The 21240-nt window shown below is 50.0% G+C and overlaps 1 protein-coding gene, 1 non-coding gene and 1 pseudogene across 6 annotated transcripts; 1 reads left to right on the plus strand and 2 right to left on the minus strand.

Annotated features, from left to right (window-relative positions):
* Positions 1-2821: 2821 nt before the first annotated feature.
* On the minus strand, positions 2822-6533 carry ACP5 (acid phosphatase 5, tartrate resistant). Of its 5 annotated transcripts, XM_074350834.1 has the most exons (7): positions 6249-6533; positions 6064-6157; positions 5101-5186; positions 4582-4878; positions 4245-4372; positions 3766-4111; positions 2822-3410 (listed from the first exon to the last, which is right to left on the minus strand). In XM_074350834.1, exons 4-7 carry the CDS (start codon positions 4876-4878, stop codon positions 3132-3134), a joined length of 1050 nt encoding a protein of 349 aa, XP_074206935.1. In that variant the 5' UTR covers positions 5101-5186; positions 6064-6157; positions 6249-6533; the 3' UTR covers positions 2822-3131. The 5 variants fall into 5 exon arrangements, with proteins under 5 accessions (XP_074206935.1, XP_074206937.1, XP_074206936.1 ...); XM_074350836.1 differs by lacking the exon at positions 6064-6157; XM_074350835.1 differs by lacking the exon at positions 6249-6533 and having other exon boundaries at positions 6064-6203.
* Positions 6534-18189: 11656 nt separating this feature from the next.
* TRNAP-AGG (transfer RNA proline (anticodon AGG)) lies at positions 18190-18262 on the plus strand. Its single transcript has one exon. It is a non-coding gene; the product is annotated as a tRNA-Pro (tRNA).
* Positions 18263-18351: 89 nt separating this feature from the next.
* Positions 18352-20766, minus strand: LOC105078416 (heterogeneous nuclear ribonucleoproteins A2/B1 pseudogene; annotated as a pseudogene).
* Between the last annotated feature and the right edge of the window lie 474 nt (positions 20767-21240).

Genomic DNA, 21240 nt, shown 5'->3' on the forward strand with positions numbered 1-21240 from the left:
GTTCTAGGTAAATCCGTGAGGCAGATAACATCTGTCCGTGACGCTGCAGTGCCACCTTAACCTACATCACGTGCGCATGTGTTCTTGAGTTTGTTTCTGGACTCCTTCTGGATGTTTTCCCTGAGCCAGTGTCATGCTGTTTTGATGACAGTGCGTTTTGCTCTTTGGTAAAGCAGGTTTCTGACCTCGCTATTCATGATTCTTGGCCTCCCAGGCTGTTGAGGGGGTGGGCGTGGCCTGACACTCCAGCGACAACCTGCTGGCGGGATGAGGGTGCCCTGGCCGGCCCAGCACCTGGGCTGAGTGGAGGGGGGAGATGATATTATCCATGATGATTGAGTCAGATGCAGTTGCCCGGGAAAAGTAAGAACAGACGAGACTCTGTGACTAGTCTTAAGGAATTCTGCCATCTTACTCCCTGTACTTTACAAGGCATTTCTAACAACGGCCGTGTGCTGGTGGACGTCCCTGAGCTGGATGGAAGCCCTCTCTGGGGGCCTGTGTGTCCACCCTGCCTTATTCCTTTTGGTGCTCCTGGGTTGGCACAGGACTTGGTCCTTTGTGCTTGGTAAAAGTGCTTGGTCATTGCAGAGGAGGGGCCCAGTCCCCTCCCTGCCACTTGCTCCTGTGTTAGCTTGGATGTGTCACTTCTCCTTTCCACTCTCTGGGCCCTGTGAACAGGAATGTTGGGCTAATTCCACGCTTGGCAAACAGGGACACTGGGCTGACCTCTGATTCAGCCCCCTGCCTACCTGGAGCCTCTGAGTCAGTGGGAAGTGGCAGGGCGACTGCGAGCTGCCTTGACTATCGTGGTTACAAGTGATTGAGGGTCTGCCACCTCCTGGGCATGCCTTTGGGCACCTGGCTTGATCTGTGGAGCTTCTGTGATGTCCTCTGAGAAGCCAGGATGATGCTGGCCTTTTCTTGATAGGTCAGGTTTAGAAGTGACAGTTTTTTTCTCTGTTTTTATTTTGTTTTTTTGGCATAGAGCTTGGCTGGTAGTGATGTCAGCTGGAAGGAACTCAAGGTAACTTTTGGTAAGTTAACTTTGTTTAATTTTAACAGTAACACATGTACCTTGTAAAGAGTTTAGCTGTATTGATGGCTACAAAGTAGCAAAGGAAAGGGGCCACTTCCACCAAGTTCCTCTCCCTAGAGAGGTGAGGCAAGGGACGCTATGATACACCTTCAGCCTTTGCAACTCTTCTCTTATGAACTATTTGGCAATGACGGGTGCTTGATTCAGGAGAGAGCTCTCCAGCCCCGCCTCCCTGCTCCCCTCCCCTCCCCTCCCCTCCCACCCCACCATTGCCCAGAGCTCAGTAACCTCACGTATTTTGTCCAGGTTGCTGTTTCCTGTCGTTCAGCTGGGCTGGCAGGGGGAGCCAAACAGCTGGGGCCCTGGCCAGTAGCAGTCAAAGTGGCTGTTGAGGGTGGGGCCAAGGGGGCGGTCCCTGCCGCCTGGCTGGCTCAGGCTGTTTGTGGTGGTGTTAGTCAACCCAGAAGCCCAGGGGGGAACTGGGTTTCTCTGCAGCTTTCAGCTCAGGGTGAGCAGTCTGTAGCATTCCTCAGCAGAAGCAGGCCCTGAAATAATCCTACTTCTGGAAGTTTTCCCACGTACAAACTTGCACAGATGTACAAAAGCATGGGTCCAGGGGTGTCCGCTGCAGCTCTGTTGGTAAGAGGAAAAGAGGGGAAAAGATTTTGGCAGGTCCCAGAGGGGAGCTGGTGACATAAGACAGAAACTCCGGGGCTGTCAAACAGCAGTCCAGGTCTGGGGACCGTATCTTGTTTATCTTCCAAACATATCTGCTCAGGCAGGAAGCAAGTGTGTGGGGTCGCATCTAGCAGCATTGTCTGAGGATAGCAAAGGTATTGGAAGCAATCCAGGTGACCCTCGGGAGGTGGCTGGTTAGGTAGACAGGGGGGACAGGCACACAGTGGGGCCTCTGTAGCTGCAGGAAGAAGCGCCCCCGAGGGCAGATGGGCAGATGTCCAGGTACCACAGGCAGAAACAGCAAATTGCAAAAGAGAACATTTGGGCGGGTGAGGAACGTGCTTGTATCTTGATTGTGGTGGTGGGTCACAACTTACTGAGCTGCACACTTAAAATATATCAACTGTACCTTGATAAAGATGGTATGGAAAAAAGAAAAGCAAAAGGCAGATCAGTAGGAAAGCGGAGGGAAAAAGTTCACGTTTGCTTTCATCTGCAAGAGAAATCCTGGAGGGAAACATGAAGCGTTTATAAAAAGCTGTCTCCTCTCTGGAGAGGAGAGGTGGACCGGGTCGGGCTGAGAGATCATACTTTTCTACAAAGTTTAGATTTTTGAACCATGTAAATATCCCCGATTCCATATCGAAATGAACAAAAATGAATGTTCTGATATGAACCATCAAGGGGTGGTTAAGTAGAACGCGTGCGGAACTGTTTATATTTCAGGATGCTTTGTTGAAAAAAGGCAGGTGTTTTTATTATGAAAGGAAAGAACTTGATGATTGTTGCCCCCAGGGAAGCAGGCAGGCGTGGCGGAGGAAGGCTGGCTTCCTGTTGCACCCTTTCTTTCTTTCTTTTTTTTAATGGAGATACTGGGGATTGAACCCGGGACTTTGGGCATGCTGAGCATGCGTTCTACCACTGAGCTATTCCCCACCCCTCTGTTTGGTCTTTACTTAAAATCACATCCATGTATGAGGCCAGTCGGTTATGGATGGGGCTGAGAGACGGCGGTGCAGACCAGCAAGCTGGGGACCCGTGACCCGTAAACCCAGGTGTTGCATCTCACCAGTGAGGTGGGCAAAGGGACACTCATGACACACATTCAGCCTTTGCAACTATTTTTTTTTATTGACTATTCGGCAGTGACAGAAGGATGCCTGATCTGGGAGACAGCTTTCCCTCCCTGCCCCCCATTGCCTGGAACTCAGGCTGGGCGAACCGGGCCATGGGGCCTGGCACTCTGGCGGGTACAAGCGTCCACACTTCTTTCACATATGCAGGCATCCTTGTCACAAGGGCCACGTGGCACCACCGTGCCTCACCTGTCCTTCTCCTTGCTCTGCCGTAGCACCACATGCCCCTGAGAAAGCCTGCCCACTGGTGGGGATCCCAGCAGGGAGGCACTTCGAACTCAGGCCACAGCGTGGCGCCCCCGTTGGTTCTGGTGCTGAGATCTGGCTCGCCTTGGCAACTTGGTCTTGAAGAGAGACTTGCCCGAGGCTTCGATGTACGTGATGCTCATCTCCTTGGGGCTGATCTCCACGTAGGCGAAGCCACCCAGCGAGTTCTCAGCCCCGTAGTGGAAGCGCAGGTAGCCATTGGGGACCTTGCGCAGGTGTTTTTTTGAGGGGTCCATGAAGTTCCCAGCCCCGCTCAGCACGAAGCCTATGCCATTCTCATCCTGAAGGTACTGTGGGCAGAGAACTCAAGGTCAGTGGAGCCCCCAGCCCCTCAGTGAGGTTGCCCGTGGGTTTGGTGCACAGCTGTCTGGAGCCCAGGGTCAGTTCTGTCCCTGCCCGCAGAGTCACCGTAAACAAGAAACATAAATAATCCCCCTGGGGCCAGTTTCCCCTCCTGTGGGAGTGTAGCCTGCTGCACAGGTAGAGAACTGAGGAGGCAACTGGCAACCAGGAGCAAGAGAATTTGGGGCTGTTTTCTGGGTAGAGCATAGAGTTTGAGGGAGGAGGACCCCTTTGTCCCATGTGGCACATTGGCCAGGCTGGGGGCCCCTTACCAGGCCCCCACCCCACCCTCTGGCCTCTCACCTGCAGGTTGTGGTCATGGCCACACAGGTAGGCGGTGACCTTGTGCGTGGTCAGAAGTGGCAGCAATTGCTTGACCAGGCAGTGGGTGGGCCCATGCTCAGCGATGGACCACACTGGGTAGTGGCCAGCCACCAGCACGTAGTCCTCCTTGGCCGCTGCCAGCTGCTTCTTGAGCCAGGCCAGCTGTGTGCGGGCCATGGCCAAGTTGCGGGGCCTCTCAGGCTGCTGGCTGGCAAAGTCATCCGAGTTGCCACACAGTGTCACCGTGTCCAGCATGAAGATGGCCACGGACACATTGGACCGTGGGATCTTGAAGCGCAGGCGGTAGTAAGGGCTGGGGAAGTTCCTGTGGATGGGACAGAGGCAGTGGGTGCCCATCTTGGGCAGAGAAGCCCCAGGCTCAGCTCTGGCTGATGGGCCTCGTGGTCCACTTGGGCGAGGCTGCAGGGGAGGGGGTGGCATGGGAGGGGCAGGCTCACCAGCGCTTGGAGATCCTGGAGTAGGCTATCTGTGCTGAGACATTCCCCAGGTGGTCGTGGTTGCCAGCCAGCACGTGCCAGGGCACGTTACGGAGGGAGGAGGCAGAGAACACGTCCTCAAAGGTCTCCTGCAGCAGACAGGGGAGGGCAGCCCCCACCCCAAGTTCAAGCAGCCCCTGGGTGCTCCCACCAAGTCAGGGGCCGGGGACCAGAGAGACACTGAGTGCCTACAAATGTCAGCATCCCTCTGCCTTCTCCGATGTGCAAAGGTGGATCACATCTTCCCCCTTCCCGCCCCACGCCCCGCCCCGCCACCCACTACTCCAGTGTCGCACACCTGGAATCTCTTGTCATTGGCATTCTGCACGCCGGAGAAGTAGAAGTTGTCCCCCAGGGACAGGATGAAGTCTGCACCCAGGATCTGAACGGTCCTGGCAATCTCCTTGGCATTGGCCATTTCCCGGGCTGTGTAGAACGGGGCATTGGGGACCCCTCCCCAGTCACCCACGGCCACGAAGCGCAGGATGGGGGCAGGGGTGGTGCCAGTGTTGGCTGTGGCGCCGGAAGCCCCTGGGAGCACCAGGGGGAGCACCAGCGAGGCTTGCAGGATAAACAGCACCGTCTGCACGTCCATCTGGGAGGGGAGAGACAGGCATCTGGGGGACTGTGGCTGAGGCATGGGCAGCAGGCCCCCAAGAGCCCACTCACCCTGCTCTGAGAAGGGGAGACAGCTCCCCGCAGGGCTGGCCTGATGCCCTGAGGATTTCAGGGCAAGAGCTGGCCGGGAGGGTCAGCGGACAGGCAGGGTCCAGCCTGCGGGGCAGGGGAAGGGTGGCCACAGGGGCCCAGCACTCACCCTGGGGGAGGCACGAGCCAGTCAGCTGGGGGCTCAGAGAGGCAGGTGAGCTCCGGAGAACTGGCAGGTCACCCAGCCTTTATTCCCTGGGGGCGGAAATGGGTCATTAGAGAGGATGATGCAGTTTCTCCGCCAACCGTTCCAGAAGCCCTCCCCTCGGGTCATGTGAGCCTCGGAGTTCCCCAGCGCTGGACACGGGACTCGAGGTGGGGGGCCTGGCCCAGGGGCGCAGCCGCGCCTGCCCCGCGGCCTCTGGGTCTGCCGACGTGAGCGCGTCTGTGTCGTGGGCCCCGGGGAGGCTGTGTGTGCAGATATATATGAGTGCCCCAGCCAGGCACCTCCTGTGTGGCTGTGTTCTCAGAGGACGTGTCTGCCCGTGTCTGAGTGTGTCTGAGCTGTTTTCTGCGTGTAGCCAAGCGTGTCTGCCTCAGTCACATGTCTGCTGTGTGCCTGGGAGCCCTGTGTCCCTGTGGCTGTGTACATGAAACCAGCAAGGCCCGTGTGGCATATCTGTGATGTTCCCCTGAGTCCTTGGGTGGAACTGTTTAGAGGGGGAACGATGACTTGTGGGCCCCTGTTTTGTGCCTGAGTCGAGTTGCGGGTCTGTGCTGTGTCTCTCAGCCGAGTGGTATGTCTGGTGTGCGGTGGGTGAGGTGTGTTTGACAACATCTGACTGTGTGTACCAGGGTCACCACCCCCCAGACAGCAGGGTCTCCCTTTTCCAGGAAGTCCTGCCCACATCCTCCCCTCCGCCCCACCCCCATTCCTTCAGGAGGAACCCGGGCTGGAGGCAGCTGGTGACAGGCCCTGTGACCACAGACTTTTGACCCTCACACCCTCATCCCCAGAGGGTAGAGTGGTGAGAGCTCAGGCAGTGGGGCCCCTGCACTTGGGGCCTGTGTGATCTGCCCCTCCCCTCCCTGCCTCCCTCCTCCTGGCCCTGGTTGTCCCTTGCACACTCACGATGGCTCCCTACTGTCCCTTTCGAGAGCAGATGGCAGCCCCTCATCCACGGCTGAGGACACAGGCTGGCTGTTTGTACCTCCTGCCCCGGAGCCTTGACAAACAGGAAGTGGGTCACGAGGGCAGGCGGAGACCCCTCCTCCGGGTGGCAGCCTCCCGCGTCCATAGCCACCCAGTGGCCTCACCTGCCCTCGGCGGGGCCCAGGGTCAAGGCCAGGCGCGGTCGCCGGAGCCCGAGCTGCAGAGTGCGGGGTGCTCGCCGTCTGGGCTGCCGGGTTTTAAGGAGGCAGCAGCCCGCCCGCCCTGCCCCGCGGGCCCGGGGGCGGCCCAGGTGTTCCCTTGGCCTTCTGGCCCGCCGGCGGGCTGTGCCGCGCCCCAGAATCCTGCTGGGCCACCACGAGCTGCCACCACGCCTTTGGGACTCAGGCAGCACTCTAACGCGGGTAATGCACCCAGAGCGGCCCAGGCCCGCCGATTGGGCTGCAGCTCCGCCGGGGAGGGTGGCTGGGGGCCGGATTTCCTCCCCGTTCCCCTACGCAGGCCGAGTCCCCACCTGCCTGCGCACGTGGGGGCACTCACAGCCCCCATCCTCCCACCAGATCGCAGCGCTGGGTGGGGCCTCAGGCCGTCCCTCTAGTGAGGAAGTCCATCATCTTCAGCCTCGGTTTTCCGGTCTTTAAAATGGGTGTGAGGGCAGAAGAGTCCGATCTTCCTTAGAATCACAAATAATTTAAGTTGATTTTTTTTTCTTTTTCAAATGAAGTTGCAACGTCCCTCCAGGAGCTGGGGCGTAACCCTTCCTGCCTCCTTCTGAAGGCGGGTGGGACTCAAAAGAATAAGGAAGAGTAAGTGACTCTCATCCAAAGAATAAAGTGTGGGAAAGCAAAAGACAAATCTGCCCCGTGGAGATGCCTGGGGGACCCCACCTTAACCAAATGGTCCAGGTCAACATCATAGTGATGCCTCACTGGTAACATGGGGCCCTGAGGTAATGTCGTGGGGAGGGACCCTCACCTGCTGGGTTTTTTCCCAGCCACTGGTAACCACAGGCTAATGATGAGGAAAACACCAGATCCACCCCAATCGAGGGATAGTCTACAGAACACCTGACCAGAACTCTGCAAAAAAGGAGCCATGAAAAAGCCAGTTAGGGGCACGGTCTCAGACTGGAGGAGACCCAGGAAAGGTGAGGACAAAATGAACATGGGCTCCTGGGCACTTGCAGAAAAACTGGTGACATCCACATAAAGCCTGCTGTTTTGTGAGTAGTTACAATTTCAGGGGTGGGGTGGGTACAGCTCAGTGGTAGAGCACACGCTTAGCATGCACAGGGTCATAGGTTCAATCCCCAGTACCTCCATTATAATAATAAAAAAAAAAGACATAATTTCACAGTGCTTACCAGTGTGTCATTGTTCTAAAGGATGCTGGCCATAAGAGAAACCAGTATATTGGAACTCTCAGCACTATTTTTTGTGATTTTTCTGCAAATCCAAACTTATTCCAAAATGAAACAAGTTTACTTTGAAAATGGGCATGATCTGAGAAACTTGAAATTTTATTCAGCATGTACTGAGCACCTACTGTATGCCCAGTTCTGGCTGACACAGCAGGGAACAGGGCCAACAGGAAACCCTGGCTCTGCTGAGGCCATGGTGCTGGTGAGATTTATATTCGAGCTATTAATTACTTTCCCTTCTTTAGGGATGGGCTGGGGCATTCTCCCTCCGTTTTTATACCTTAATATACTATTTGGATTTTTGCTTGAGAAGCGCTGTTTGTTATTTTGCCAGAAGAATAACTGCAAACTTCCTCCTAACGTATCTGTGATCTGAATATAAACATAGGAAACAAAGACCTCACTCCAGACCCAGGGCAGTGATTGTTTCCTGCGGAGACAGGGAGGGGAATGGGATTGGGGATCAGGGACAAGGAGGGGGGTCAAGATGGAGGCTTCAACTTTATTCCCTACTGTTTCTTTTCACAAAAAAAGGGGGAGAAATCTATCTGAAGCAATTAGGACCAAATGGGAACATATGCTGGGTCCAGGGGCGTTTTAGAGATTATCTTCTGCACTTCCTGTATTTTAAAACAAAATTTAATGTTTTATTTACTTATTTATTGGGAGGCAGTAATTAGGTTTATTTATTTATTGTTATTTTTTTAATGGAGGTTCTGGAGATTGAACCCAGAACTTGCTAAGCACGCACTACCTCTGAGCTATACCCTCCCTTCCTCTGCATTTTTTTTTTTGAGACCACATCAAATTATACTATTTATTACCCTATTGCATTACAAGTTCTTTATAGAAAAGTTGGAAAATACTGAAAAGTGCAAGGAAAACGATTACCCTCTGCTGCCAGAAGAGTCTCTGTTCAGTAATACATATTTTTTCCCCACATTTTGTCCTCTGAAAAAGAGGCTACCGATTCCATTTTCTAACTTTTTCAAGTGTTCACACTTCCCATATCTTTTACAGTAAAAAGTACTAAAGCGCACCCCTAGGATTAAAATAGATCAGCCTCTGTGCAGAGTGGGGCCTGACATTGGAGAATCCTTGGCTGGCTTTCTCGGGGGGTTCTGAGGAAACTCTTCTACCCACCCAGGGGAGCCCTGTTCTGCTGATTTTCTGTGGAGGTGGATCAGGATTTGGCTTGGAGCCTCCCTCCCCCTCCACTCCTGCTTTGCTTCCCAACACCAACGTCAATCCCACGGCTGAGTTCCTCCCTGCCCTCCCCTCCTCCCTCTGCCCCAGCTCTCACCACTCCCCTGGCCTTCTCACCCTTCCTGGAATAGGGGCTGCTCTGACCTCAGGGCCTTGGCATATGCTCCTCCACCTTCCTAGAAGGCTCTTCCTTCTCCAGATATCCCCGTGGCTCCCTCCCTGCTATATTCAAGTTCCTTCAACTTACCCCAAAAGCACCCTTCCTACCCTCACCCTGACTCCCTCTCATCCTGATGTAACCCTTGTCACTGCCTGATGAACCAAACGTTGTTTACCTTGTTCTCAGTCTATCTCCCCACCTGGACATGGTCTGAAGAGACAAGAACTGTTGCAGTTAGTCGTGTCAGGGAAGGACGGAATGGGGGATGCCCTTTGACATGCTCTTCCCTCCAGTGTGAAAGTGCAGCCTCCCCGCACCCTCCCAGCTTCATCCATTGAGTTGATTCCCCCAGCATTTTTACTGCTTGCTTCAGTTCCAAAGATGATGATAGTTTTTGATCACCTGCCCAGGATGCAACTTTGGAGCTATGTCAATGTCTGTACCTCTCTCACGTCAGGGCCACAGTGTGCAAGTCACATGAAGGACAATTCATTCCCACCCCAGGGCCTTTGCACTTGCAGTTCCTCCACGGGCCCACTCTCCTGTCCCCCACCACCTTCTTGTCATTGAGTACTTGGCTTCAGTGCCACTTGCTCAGACCATCCTGACACCCTGACTCAATTAGCACATACTCCCCATCACCCAGTCCCCAGTCTCTACTGTTGTTAAGTATCTCCCCCCGCCCCCACCCCCACCCTGCATCAGGAGTTCCCATGAGAGCAGGTCTGGGTGGACAAGCAATGTACACTCGATGGGGCAAAAGGGGGTATGGGCTGAGCTTTACTTCTGACAAGCACGGGTCAGTGAAGGGAGGTGTGCACCAGATTGGGCCCTGGGGTGAGGGGAGCCTGAGGTGGGAGGCTGGCAGACGGTATCAGGAGGTGGGAAATCAGGGGCTAAAGGGGCCACAGGGACAGGTGCTTGGAGCTACGGAGTGTGGACTTGATCGGGTGGGTGACAGGTTTGGAGGATGGGGTCCAAGCTGTGTTTTCACAAGGTCAGTCTGGAAAGAGCAAGTCACAAACAGATCTCTTCAGCATCTGTCTCTATTTATATCTGTTTTTCTGTATATCTATCCATTTACCTACATCTGCCGTCTGTTTATCTGTATCCATATCTATCCAGCACATTATATCTTTTTTTTATTGAGGTTTAGTTGATTTACAATGCTGTGTTAATTTCTGGTGTACAGCATAATGACTCAGTCATACATATATATACATATTCCTTTTCATTATAAGTTATTACAGGATATTGACTATAGTTCCCTGTGCGAAACAGTAGCATCTTATTGTTTATCTATTTTTATTTTTAATTAATTAATTATTTTTTGCTAACAGAGATACTGGGGATTGAACCCAGGACCTTGTGCTTGCTAAGCATGTGCTCTACCACTTGAGCTATACCCTCCCCTCCTCATCCTACTTTCTTGATTTCTTTATCAAATTCTGATGGAAGCACAGATGATTGTTGATGGAGGGTGAGCCTACAGTGAGGGGGACCCCTCGGCGGCTGGTATGGTCGAGTCAGCCCTGCAGGAGGGCTCTTCAAGGATGTTTGAGCGATGGGGCTCCGCGACCATCTGCCCGAGTTCTGATTCAGCTCCTCCATTGTTATTTAGCTGTGTGACTATGGGCTAGGGCCTTTACTTCTCTGTGCCTTATTGCTTCGTCTTTAACACAGGTGATGTGACAGTTGTTCAGCACAGAGGGTCGTGTGCATCCGAAGCCCTGCCACAGCTGGAACACGCAGGAGAGGACCTTGCACTTGGCCAGCACGTGCTGTAAGTCAGCCGCCGCTGTTTGTAATCATATCACCATTGTGTGTATTATTATTATAGACTACAGCTGTGGCAGTTTGGATACACTGAACAAGTTTAAGAGGCAGACGTGAGAGGTTGGGGGACCAACTCACCCCAGTTTGCCCGAGACTTCCCTGATTTCAGCATACAAAGCCCCAAGTCCCAGGAAACCTCTCAGTCTGGGGTAAACTGGGAGGACATTTGGTCATCCTGAGGTAAATCTTGAGACTCAGTGGTGAGGGGGAGGCATCTCTGGCAACTCCTAGCTTTCAGGCCCGGTGAATGAGAACCCAGCCCCGAGGAAGAGATTCAGGGAGCGGAACCATTTATGGGGAAGTGGACAAACTCAAGGGTGGGTGCACTGTGTTTGAGGGGCCTCTTGCCTGTCTGAATGGGAGAAGATAGGTTTTCCTGTGGGGTGTTCAGGACAGAGGTCCCAGCATTTTATTCTGAAATACTTCAAACCCACAGCAAAGTTGAAAGAATTGTACAGTGAACACCCACATACTTGCTCCTAGAGTGCTGCCATTAACATTGACTATATTTGCTTTAATATCTATCCATCCATCCACTCACCTGTCTTACTTTTTGCCCACTGCAGTATGTCACAGACCTCTGCACACTTCCCTGCCAGGGCTTCAGTGCTCATACCATTAACTAGAGTTCATCATTTGTTTACAGTTCTTTTCTTTTATGTGAAATTTACATACAATGATGTGTACAAATCTTAGGCACACACTGGGTGAGTTCTGATAAACCCCAGCCACAGCCACGAAAGAAATAACTTACTCATCCCCTGTAAGATTCAAAACAAAAAATAAAAATAATCAGAGGCAGCTCAGGTTCTGCTGCTTGCAAAGCTCTGTGACCTAGAGCATGTATCTTAACCTTTCTGGGCCTCAGCTGCTCATCTCTAAAGTGGAAACAGTAAGGGTACATGTGAGATCTGATTGTGGTGGTTGTGGGTACGGAACAAGTTAATCCGTGTAGAAGTACCAAGGAGTGCCTAGCACCTAAGAAGTGCCATAAAAACACTCACTTTTAACATTACCCAGTTGGAACAGTGAAAGGCGGAAGAAGAAATAAAGGGGGTGTGTCTATTGCTGAGAAATGTCGAAGACGGCCAACAGAGGAGCATCAGCACGGGTCTACACCAGGTGGGAGGCAGGTGGAAGGAGGGGCAGGCTGTGAGCTCTAGCCTGATCCATCAGCAGACGAGTGCTTCCATTCACCTGTAGGTGATTAGAGGGCGAGGCGTGTGCATATTCAGAACCCAGCAGGTGCCCGGAGGAAGAAAGCTAAGCCTCCATGCCCTGCAAAGGCACTTATTTTAGTCACATACACATGCTTTAGTATTTTAACTGAACATAATTTGAAAAACACTGACAAGATTCTGACACCTGCTACAACATGGCTGAACCTTGAGGACATTATGCTCAGTGAAATAAGCCAGTCACCAAAGGCCCGTATGATTCTGCGTAGATTGGTCCCTAGTGTGCTCAAATTCATAGCGACAGAACGTAGGATGGCGGGTGCCCGGGCTGGGGGAGGGGGAAAGGGGTGTTAGTGTTTAATGGGGATGGAGTTTCAGTTTGGGGAGATGAGACAGTTCTGGAGATGGAGGATGGGATGGTTGCACAACAATGTAAATGTACTTAACGCCACTCAATTGTGCACTTAAACATGATAGATGATAAATTTTATTCTGTACATATTTTACCAAAATTAAAAATTAAAAACAGAAAAGCACAGAAGATAACCCTAACACACCCCGATGCCACATCATGAAGAAGCAAATGTTAATATTTAGGTGTAATTGCTTCAGATATATGTTTTCCTTTTTCACAAAAGAAAGAAAACAGCAGGGATTAAGTTGAAGCCCTCCCCACCTTGTCATTTCAATTAAAAAAAAAAACAACCCAAATCATTTACACTGAGGAGCATCCCTCCCACTCTGGTCCTCAGGCTACCTCCCTTTCTTTGGAGGGAACAGAAATCACTAGATATTTGTGTTTCCTTCCAGAGATAATTGATTTCAGGCTGTTAAGTTGAAAAGTATACGATAATTTGGCCGAGTTTAGAAGCAGTATCAGAATGTTTAAAAGAACGTATTTCAAACCCATTTTTATATGTTTAATATAAAATTTATAATCTAAGATTTGTAATAACTGCAAATGATTTGCTTGGTGGAGGCATTTAAGAGTAAAGAATCAGAAATAAAACTAACCCAAGCAAAGCAAAATATGGCAAAAAAAAAAAAAGTAAAGAATCAAATATACCAATTCTATAAATGCTGGCTGCAATACTTAAGAGATCCCATCCACTGCATTTCCAAATATGTATTCAGTGGCTTCTTTGAAAATGATGGTCCACTTTGCAAGGTGTGTAAGTAATATAATAGCTGCAATTGGAACCAAAGGCTTACGGGATGATGTTTCTAAAGGTGTAAATTTAAATTGACTCCGTATTTACAAAATAACCACCAAGACGGATTTCCTCAAATCCAGTGTTGTGAGTTTGATTTGGGGAACCGAACGGCCGGCGTGGCTGAGCAGAGGGCGCGGGGGAAAAGCGGGGGGAGATGGAGGCAGGGAGGTGAGGAGAGGGAGTGTGAGCTGCGGGGCTGCGGGGCTGCGGGGAAGAGGGCTTTTATCCTCGGTGAGGCGGGCGCCATGATTCTGAGCAGAGGCGGGACCGATCTAACAGGTTTTGCATAATTTCCACCAGCTGCTGGGCTGCGGGGCGGTTACTTGATGGGTAGGGCAGGTGGGAAAAACCGGATCGTGGTGGTTTCTCCCAAACCCAGTTCAAAAAAATCTGAAGCCTTGACCTCAGAAGCTCCAGGACCCCCAGTAGGGAGGAGACCGCCGGGGCTCCTTTCTTAGACCCTTGACCTATCCACGGCTGCCCCCGCGTGGCCACAGCCTGAACTGCAGCAACGTCCTGCAGAACGCGTTTCCTTTTAGGTACTCGAAGACCCCCTTACGTGGGGCGTGGGGAGGTCGTGTAATGGATCCAGGCAAGAGAAACTCCCCAGGGGCGGGGATTCAGATGCTTGCCGGATAATCTGATGAGCAGCGGCTTCTCACAAAATTACAAACGGGAGAGATTCTCAGAGGAAGGATCTTTGGGCAGCAGCGTCTCCAAGGACCAGTAAGAGTTTTCCCCACCCCCTCTAAATGCTCCTCCCTGGGTCATGGAAACCATTTGAGCCCCACCCCTAGTACTTCTCCTAAATGCCTCTCTTCCTCTCCCTTCTGCTATCCTCAGGCCACTACCCAGGGCCAGACACCCATCACCTGGGCGATAGGTGCCTGTCCCAGCCTTCAATTCCTAGTCACCCACCCTAGTCCCAAAAGAATCTTTCCCCGCCTCTTCTCTGCTCACACACCTCCCGTAGCTCCCCAGTGCTCTGGAGAGCAAGTCCGAGCCCTTCTGCCTGGCACCCGAAGTTGCCCTACCTGCCCCACCATATCATCAGCATGAACGATACAAGAAATAACAACAACAGCAATGATAACAGCAACCACATTTATATGCTGCCAGGCTGTGGGTCGTGTGGTTTAAAGGTGGCTTCCCAAAAGCCTTCTCAACTTCATTTTATAGAAGGGCATTCTGAGGGTTCGGAGAACTCAGGGGACTTCTCCAAGGTCACCGGCATGCATGTGAAGCCAATTCTCTCCAGCTCCAAAGCTGACGCTTAACTCCAGCTTTCTGTCCCTTCCATGACACATCCCTGGTGTGATGGGTTTAACTTCTTTGCGATTCCTCTGTCTCAGCTCAGGCTGCTATAATGGAATACCATAGACAGGGCGGCTTGAACAATAGACATTTATTTCTTACAGTTCTGGAGGCTGGGAAGTCCAAGACCAAGGTACCAGCCAATCCACTTCGCGGTGAGGGCTTTCTTCTTGACTTGCACACGGCCACCTCACATGACACAGAGGTACCTGGTGGAGGGCAGGGGAGGGTCTCCAGTGTCTCTTCTGATAAGGGCACTATCCTATCTTGAGGGCCCCACCCCTATAACCTCATCTAACCCCAATTACCTCACAAAGTCCTCATCTCTAAATATCATCATATTGAGGGTTAGGGCTTCTGTATGTGAATTTCTGGGGGATGCAAATATCCATCCATAACATCTTCCCTAGATATAGTGGAGCCTAATTCCCCTCCCCTTGAGTGTGGGTCAGACTTTAGTGACTCACTTAAAAAAAAACTTTTAATTTCAATACTCTTGTAGATTCACATGCAATCGTAGGAAGTAATATAGAGGGATCCAGTATACCTGTCACCCATTTCCTCCCGATGGTAACATCTCACGTAACTCCAGTGCAGTATCCCAACCAGGAAGCTCCTACCATCACTGACCTTATTCAGATTTCACCAGGTTTACATGCACTTGTGTGTGTGCACCTGTGTGTTTAGTCCTTTGCAGTTTTGCAACTTGATTGGATTTATCTGGCTACTGCCACAGCCAGGAAACATAACAGTTCCATCACAAAGATCCCTTGTGTTACCCTTTTATAGCCACAGTCACCTCCCTCCCCCGACACCTGGAAACCACTCATCTATTCTTCATGTCTACAATTTTGACATTTCAAGGATGTTATAAACTACACCATTTGATGAAATATTATTCAGCAATAAAAAGAAATGAAGCAGAGATACATGCTACAACACAGATGAGACTTGAAACTATGATGCTAAATGAAAGAAGGCAGTCACAATCCACATATTGTAGGATTCCATTTATAAGGAATGTCCGGATTAGGCAAAATTTTTCAGACAGAAAGTATATTAGTGGTGCTCAGGGCTGTTGGGTTGAGGGCAGGAGCTGGGGGTAAATGGAGCTGACAGGTAAGGGTGCAGGATTTTTTTTTGTAGCAGTAATGAAAATGTCCTAAAGTTGACTGTGGTGATGGGCACACAATTCTGTGAATATACTAAGAGCTGTTGAATTGTACACTCTAAACAGGTAAATTGTATGGTATATGAATTATATCTCAATAAGGCAGTTAAAAAAGAGAATGTAATATCCATCGACAGATGACTGGATAGAGAAGTTGTGGCATATATAGACAATGGAATACTACTCAGCCATTAAAAAGAATAAAATAATGTCATTTGCAGCAGCATGGAAGGACCTGAGATTGTCATTCTAAGTGAAGACCAAAAGAGAAAGATAAATACCATATGATATCTTCATATATGGAATCTAAAAAAAAAAAAAAAAAGACACAAATGAACTTATTTCCAAACCAGAAACAGACTCACAAACTCATGGTTACCAGCGTGTGATTGATGGAGGAAGGGTCCCTGTGCCTAGGCTAGGGATACGAGCTTCCAACTTCTCACCAGAAGGTACAGGATTCTTTAAAGCCTCAAATACGCGGGGGCGGGGAAGGGATGAGTGTGGGAGACTCAGTGCAGTCAATAGTCAAAGATCAAAATGGAGCCTGACTTGTACAATCGGTGGTGAGGGGACTTTTAAGTGTTTGTGTCTGTAAACAGGGTCACAGTTCCATGAATGGTATCACAGCCTTAGGTCAAGCTCCTGACCTCTGGAGGCAAACAGACTCTCCTGTTCCAGTCTGGTCTGGCCCGGGCAACTCACTTGCTCTGCACTTGCTGCTCAAGGGGTGGGTCCATCTAGAAACCCAGCCTTGAATTCCCTGCGCACGTCTGTATCCCATTCAGGTCCCAAGCAGGACTTGGTTAAATGTAAAGATTTTCCGGGGGCCAGGGCGGAAGCGGGCTCTGCTTGGCCACGTGCTACCTGCCGTCGCTCGGGCGGTGGTGGGGAGAGCGCGTCCTTAGGCACATTCCTTTAGCGGGCGCGTCACGGGCGGGTGGATGGGGCGACGCTCTGCAGGGCCTGCACTTCGCTGCTCCTCGCTGCACCTTGCGGTGGCGCTGGGATCGCATCTCCCGGGCGCTTAGCGGCCCCAAGCGTTTCTGCTGCGGCGTCTACCGCGCCGTGACCTGCACCGGCCGGGGTGGGGTGGAGGGGGAACCCGGGGTGGGGGGGGACCCCAGAAGCCGGGAAATGGTGAGTGTGCGGGGCCGAGTGTCCCAGGACTGGAAGGAGGGGTTGGTAGGAACCGGTGGTGGCGGGACGCTGGACCCCCTGCGGTCAACACCGGAGTCTGCGGACCCCAGGCCTCCCGGGGCACCTCAGTGCCCGGCGGCTCGCAGCGTGCGGGCGGGGCCGGCAGCCGGGACCCGGGCTCCTGTCCTGTCGCTGAGCGGGGCGACTTCGGCTTCGGAACCTCTCTGGGCAGCTCTGTGCCCGCAGCCCCACGTCTCCCCGACATTTTGCGGTGACCACGGGGAGGTCAGTCGTGACCCGGTTTCCGGGGGTTCGTGAGTGGGGGAATCTGTGGCCATCTCCCCAGGCGGCGCCCGTTGTCTCTTGAGGTTTTCAAATATTTGGGAAGTAGGATCTTGAGTCAATGACCCTGTCCCCGCAGCCTAGCTCTTCCGAGGACTGGCAAAAAACTCCCAACATTCCAGGTCTCTCCGCCTTCCCAAAGCCAACTTCCCCTCCCCAATTCGCAGCATCATTATTGACTACTCCGTCCTCCGCGGTGCATTCAAACACACCCAGTGTTTTAATTGTTTAGTCTTTTTTCCAGTCAATGGATGGCTTTTTTTTTTTTTTTAGGATTTATTTTTTGTTTATGGATATTTTACCTGAAAGGAAATCAGAGATAACCACCTGGAACTACTTTGTGTGAAATCCTTGTGCCTCTCTCCCTGGGTCCTCCCTGGACACATACATCCGATGGGAAGTCTTTTGGGCGGAGGTACCTCTTTGGAAACTTTCCTGGGTGTTCTCAGCTGTCAGCGCTGACTGTACATTATCAGTTTGGCAACATTCCCTCCTGGACTCCTTAAACAGCCCCTGCTCAAGCCTGAGCTTTCAAACTCCCACCAGAAATGTTTCAGACCCCCCACCCACCCCAACACACCCATTAAGCACAGCCGAAGACAGAGGAAAGGAACACAGCCATCCCAGGGGCTACGCCTCCATGAACCTCAGAACCCCAACAGGAAGTCACCATGGGCATCAAAGGAGAGTGCAGGGTCATTTACGATTTGTTATCCTAGCAAATCAGAGCTGATACATGCATACATATATATACACGTATACACACATACAATGGTAGACTATTCAGCCGTAGAAAAATAAGGAAATTCTGCATTTGCAACAACAGGGATGGCCCTTGAAGCCATTACGCTAAGTGAAAGAAGGCAGAGAAAGATAAATATTGTATGTTTATATGTGGAATAACCCCCCCCCAAATAAAAAAAAATCATTTGTAGTTACCAGAGGCAGAGAATTAGTGGGAAGAGAAGGAGGATGAAGGATGTCAGAAGGCACAAACATCCAGTTGTAAGATAAATACAAGCAAAAGATGTAATGTACAAGAAAACCGTAATTCACACTGCTGTATGGTCTATGTGAAAGCTGTTAGAGGAATAAATTCTAAGGGAGGAGGGTATAGCTCTGGGGTAGAGCGCATGCTTAGGGTGCACGAGGTCCTGGGTTCAATCCCCAGTACCTCCATTAAAAAATAATTAAAGCTAAGCACCCCCCCACCCTTCCCTCAAAAAGGAGTAAATCCTTGGAATTCTATTCATAAAAAATAAATATTTTGTAACTATGAGATTAATGTTAAAATTATTATGGTAATTATTTCATAATATTATGTAAGTCATATCATTATGCTGCAAATTTCAACTTATATAGTGCTGTATGTTAACAATATTTAATAAAACTAGAAAAATATTTCAAAAAATAGTGCAAAAGTTATCAGTGAAAGAGGACAATCTACAAATGTTTTTCCTTTGAAAAGACTTTTATTAGATCATTTAAATGTACAACAGCTTCTTCAGTCTGCATAGGCACTTCAGTTTTTTACAGGAATAATGTTACAGCTCATTCCCCTATGATCCTGGCTAATAGCTTTTCAAAACTTTGAGAGAAAAATCTTGCAAAAGGTTTCAGATGTCACCCGATACTTGCAAATTTAACATTATCAGGAGTGCTTCTACACTCTTAGAGACCACTACAAAGAAACAACAATTAAAAAGTTAAAAAAACTTTCTCAAAAGCAATTTTTTTCCCCACAGTCTTTCCTCCGCGGGAAGGTATTGTTCCTGTAATCCAGTCCATTCACGAAATGGCTCTCTGCACCTGCTCTGGTGTACGCTGCCATTTCGCTGCCTATTTATGCATGACTAAGAGTTTCCTTAAGATTGTGATTTCCATAACCTGAAGCTGTTCTGAGACCTCTGGGCTCTCATCCTCTCCAATAAAACAGTGAATCCCATGATGGATAGAAAGGAGCTTGAGTTGTCTTGTCTCTCCATGAACCCTACTTCCTCCACTGCCTCCTGGACAACGGTTTTCTCCACTGGATGACCCTCCCACGAGTATCGAGGCCCTCCACCACCACATCCTCCTCCTCCTCCACCGGGGCTACCTCCAAAACTGCCACTCCTGGTCCTCCACGTGTATCACAGCCATGCCCAAGTCCACCGACCACTTCTTAATCCATCAGCTCGTCCCTCAAAGGTACTTCCTCGTCCTTGTCTTGCTCTAACAGTTCCACCACCAGCAGAAGGTCCAAAACCAGCGTGGCCCCCTCTTCCACTGCTAGGACTTGGTACCTCCCGCAGTTTACGTCGAGACAAGGACTTTCCGACTTGTGCATGATGACCATTGATGATGTGTTTCTGCAACACAATCTTATCCACGGGGTCATGATCATCAAAAGTGACAAATCCAAAGCCTCTTTTCTTGCCAGACTGCCTATCAGTAACTATCTCAACGGTTTTAATTTTCCCATATTTCTCAAAGTAATCTCTAAGATGGTGTTCCTCGGTGTCTTCTTGAATTCCACCAACAAACAGCTTCTCCACAGTTGCTAGAGCCCTCCGGTCTTCAGTACCCTCTCTTGGCACAGCACGTTTGGGCGCAACCATTTTCCCATCAATTGAATGGGGTCTGGCAGCCATGGCGGCATCGACCTCGGCCGTGGAGGAGAAGGTTACGAAACCAAATCCTCTAGATTGTTGAGTTGCATGGTCCCTTATGATCACGCAGTCTGCAAGGTTCCCCCACTGCTGGTAGTAGTTCCTCAGACTTTCTTCTGTGGTTTCAGAGCTCAAGTTGCCAATAAACAGTTTACAGAATTCTTCCTGTTCTTTCTTTCTCCTCCAGAAAGTAACAGTTTTGAAACAAGTTTCCTCCTCCTCGTGCTCAGTCACTTCAGCCATTTTCCGGGCTGAGGGAGATCTCAGGGGACTGACACGAACATGACCGGTCCCCGCCCTGCAGGGAGACCCTCGGCTGGTCCAGGAGCAGCGCGTGCGGGAAGCACCTGCGGGGGACCCGGCGCTGCTGCTCCTGCCTCTGTCGCCACCGCTGCCCTTGAATCAATCTCGAGCTCCTTTCAGTTTTCCTGCAAAACACCGTTCCACAGAGTGACCTTTCCTGATCCAGTAATCAAAATTCATATTATGTTTTCTGTTAATTTTTTCCAGCTTTATTTTTAAATTTCATTTATTTATTATTCAAAAAAATTTAAGTATAGTCAGTTACAATGTAATTTTTTCCTATTTTAAAATTGGATGTGTATTACAATCTATTTTCTATTTTTTTTTTTTCTCTCTCACTAAATTGGAGAATCAGTCAACAGAAAGCTGGTGTGGACTTTGAAGTTTTACATTGAAATACTATTCACTTATTGCGTTTCTCTTAGGCAATGCTCAGGAATTGTTCAAACTCAAACTTTTTTCTTTTCATTATTTTTTAGAGTGAAGGTAGGTATATTCAGAGGATACATTCTCCATAGAAAGAGCGTAGGCAGTCTCAGAAGGCCAGAGAGGCCACGAGGTGTAGGGGTGGGGTTTAAAGTAAAAGTAGATACACGGTCCAATGACAAGGGTGTTGGGCATCTCAAAAAGCAAGAGAAAGGCAAGAGAAAAAGCCACGAGGTGTGCGGTTGTTGGTATTTATGGGCTTGGTAACTTCCAAGAAACCTCTTTTTTCCCTGAATTTTTCAAATAAATTCACTCAACTATAATTATAATGGCATAATCTCTTCTGTGGTAGAATGCAATCAATTGCCCTTAAGATTTCAAATCCTTTTTCTCTGTAATCCTGTCTAAGACTCTAGTTGCAATAATCTGTTTAAAGCGTAAAGCTCATCAGCGCATCTTTCTTTTGAAATCTCTCATTTCTGTCCTTAGATATATTTTTAAAGGGGGAAAGCATGAATCTCATTTCATTCCTGTTGTCCTGCCATAATTATCAACACTACCCTTTTCAAGGCTCAAGGTGTCCCGTCCGCAGGGAAAATTGCTTGATCCTCACATTTATACAGCACTTAATATATGCCACTTGTGTACTCAAACCCATGATTCCGGTTTTCACTTAACAAAGTCATTGCCCCAGGTTTTTAAAAATCTTGATGAGAAGGGTTAATAGACATGAGACAGAGGAGATAAGGAGGAAGAGAAGTAAGAAGGGAGAGAGGA

This window comes from Camelus bactrianus, chromosome 22 (assembly GCF_048773025.1).
Source record: "Camelus bactrianus isolate YW-2024 breed Bactrian camel chromosome 22, ASM4877302v1, whole genome shotgun sequence".
NCBI classification, from domain to species: domain Eukaryota; kingdom Metazoa; phylum Chordata; class Mammalia; order Artiodactyla; family Camelidae; genus Camelus; species Camelus bactrianus.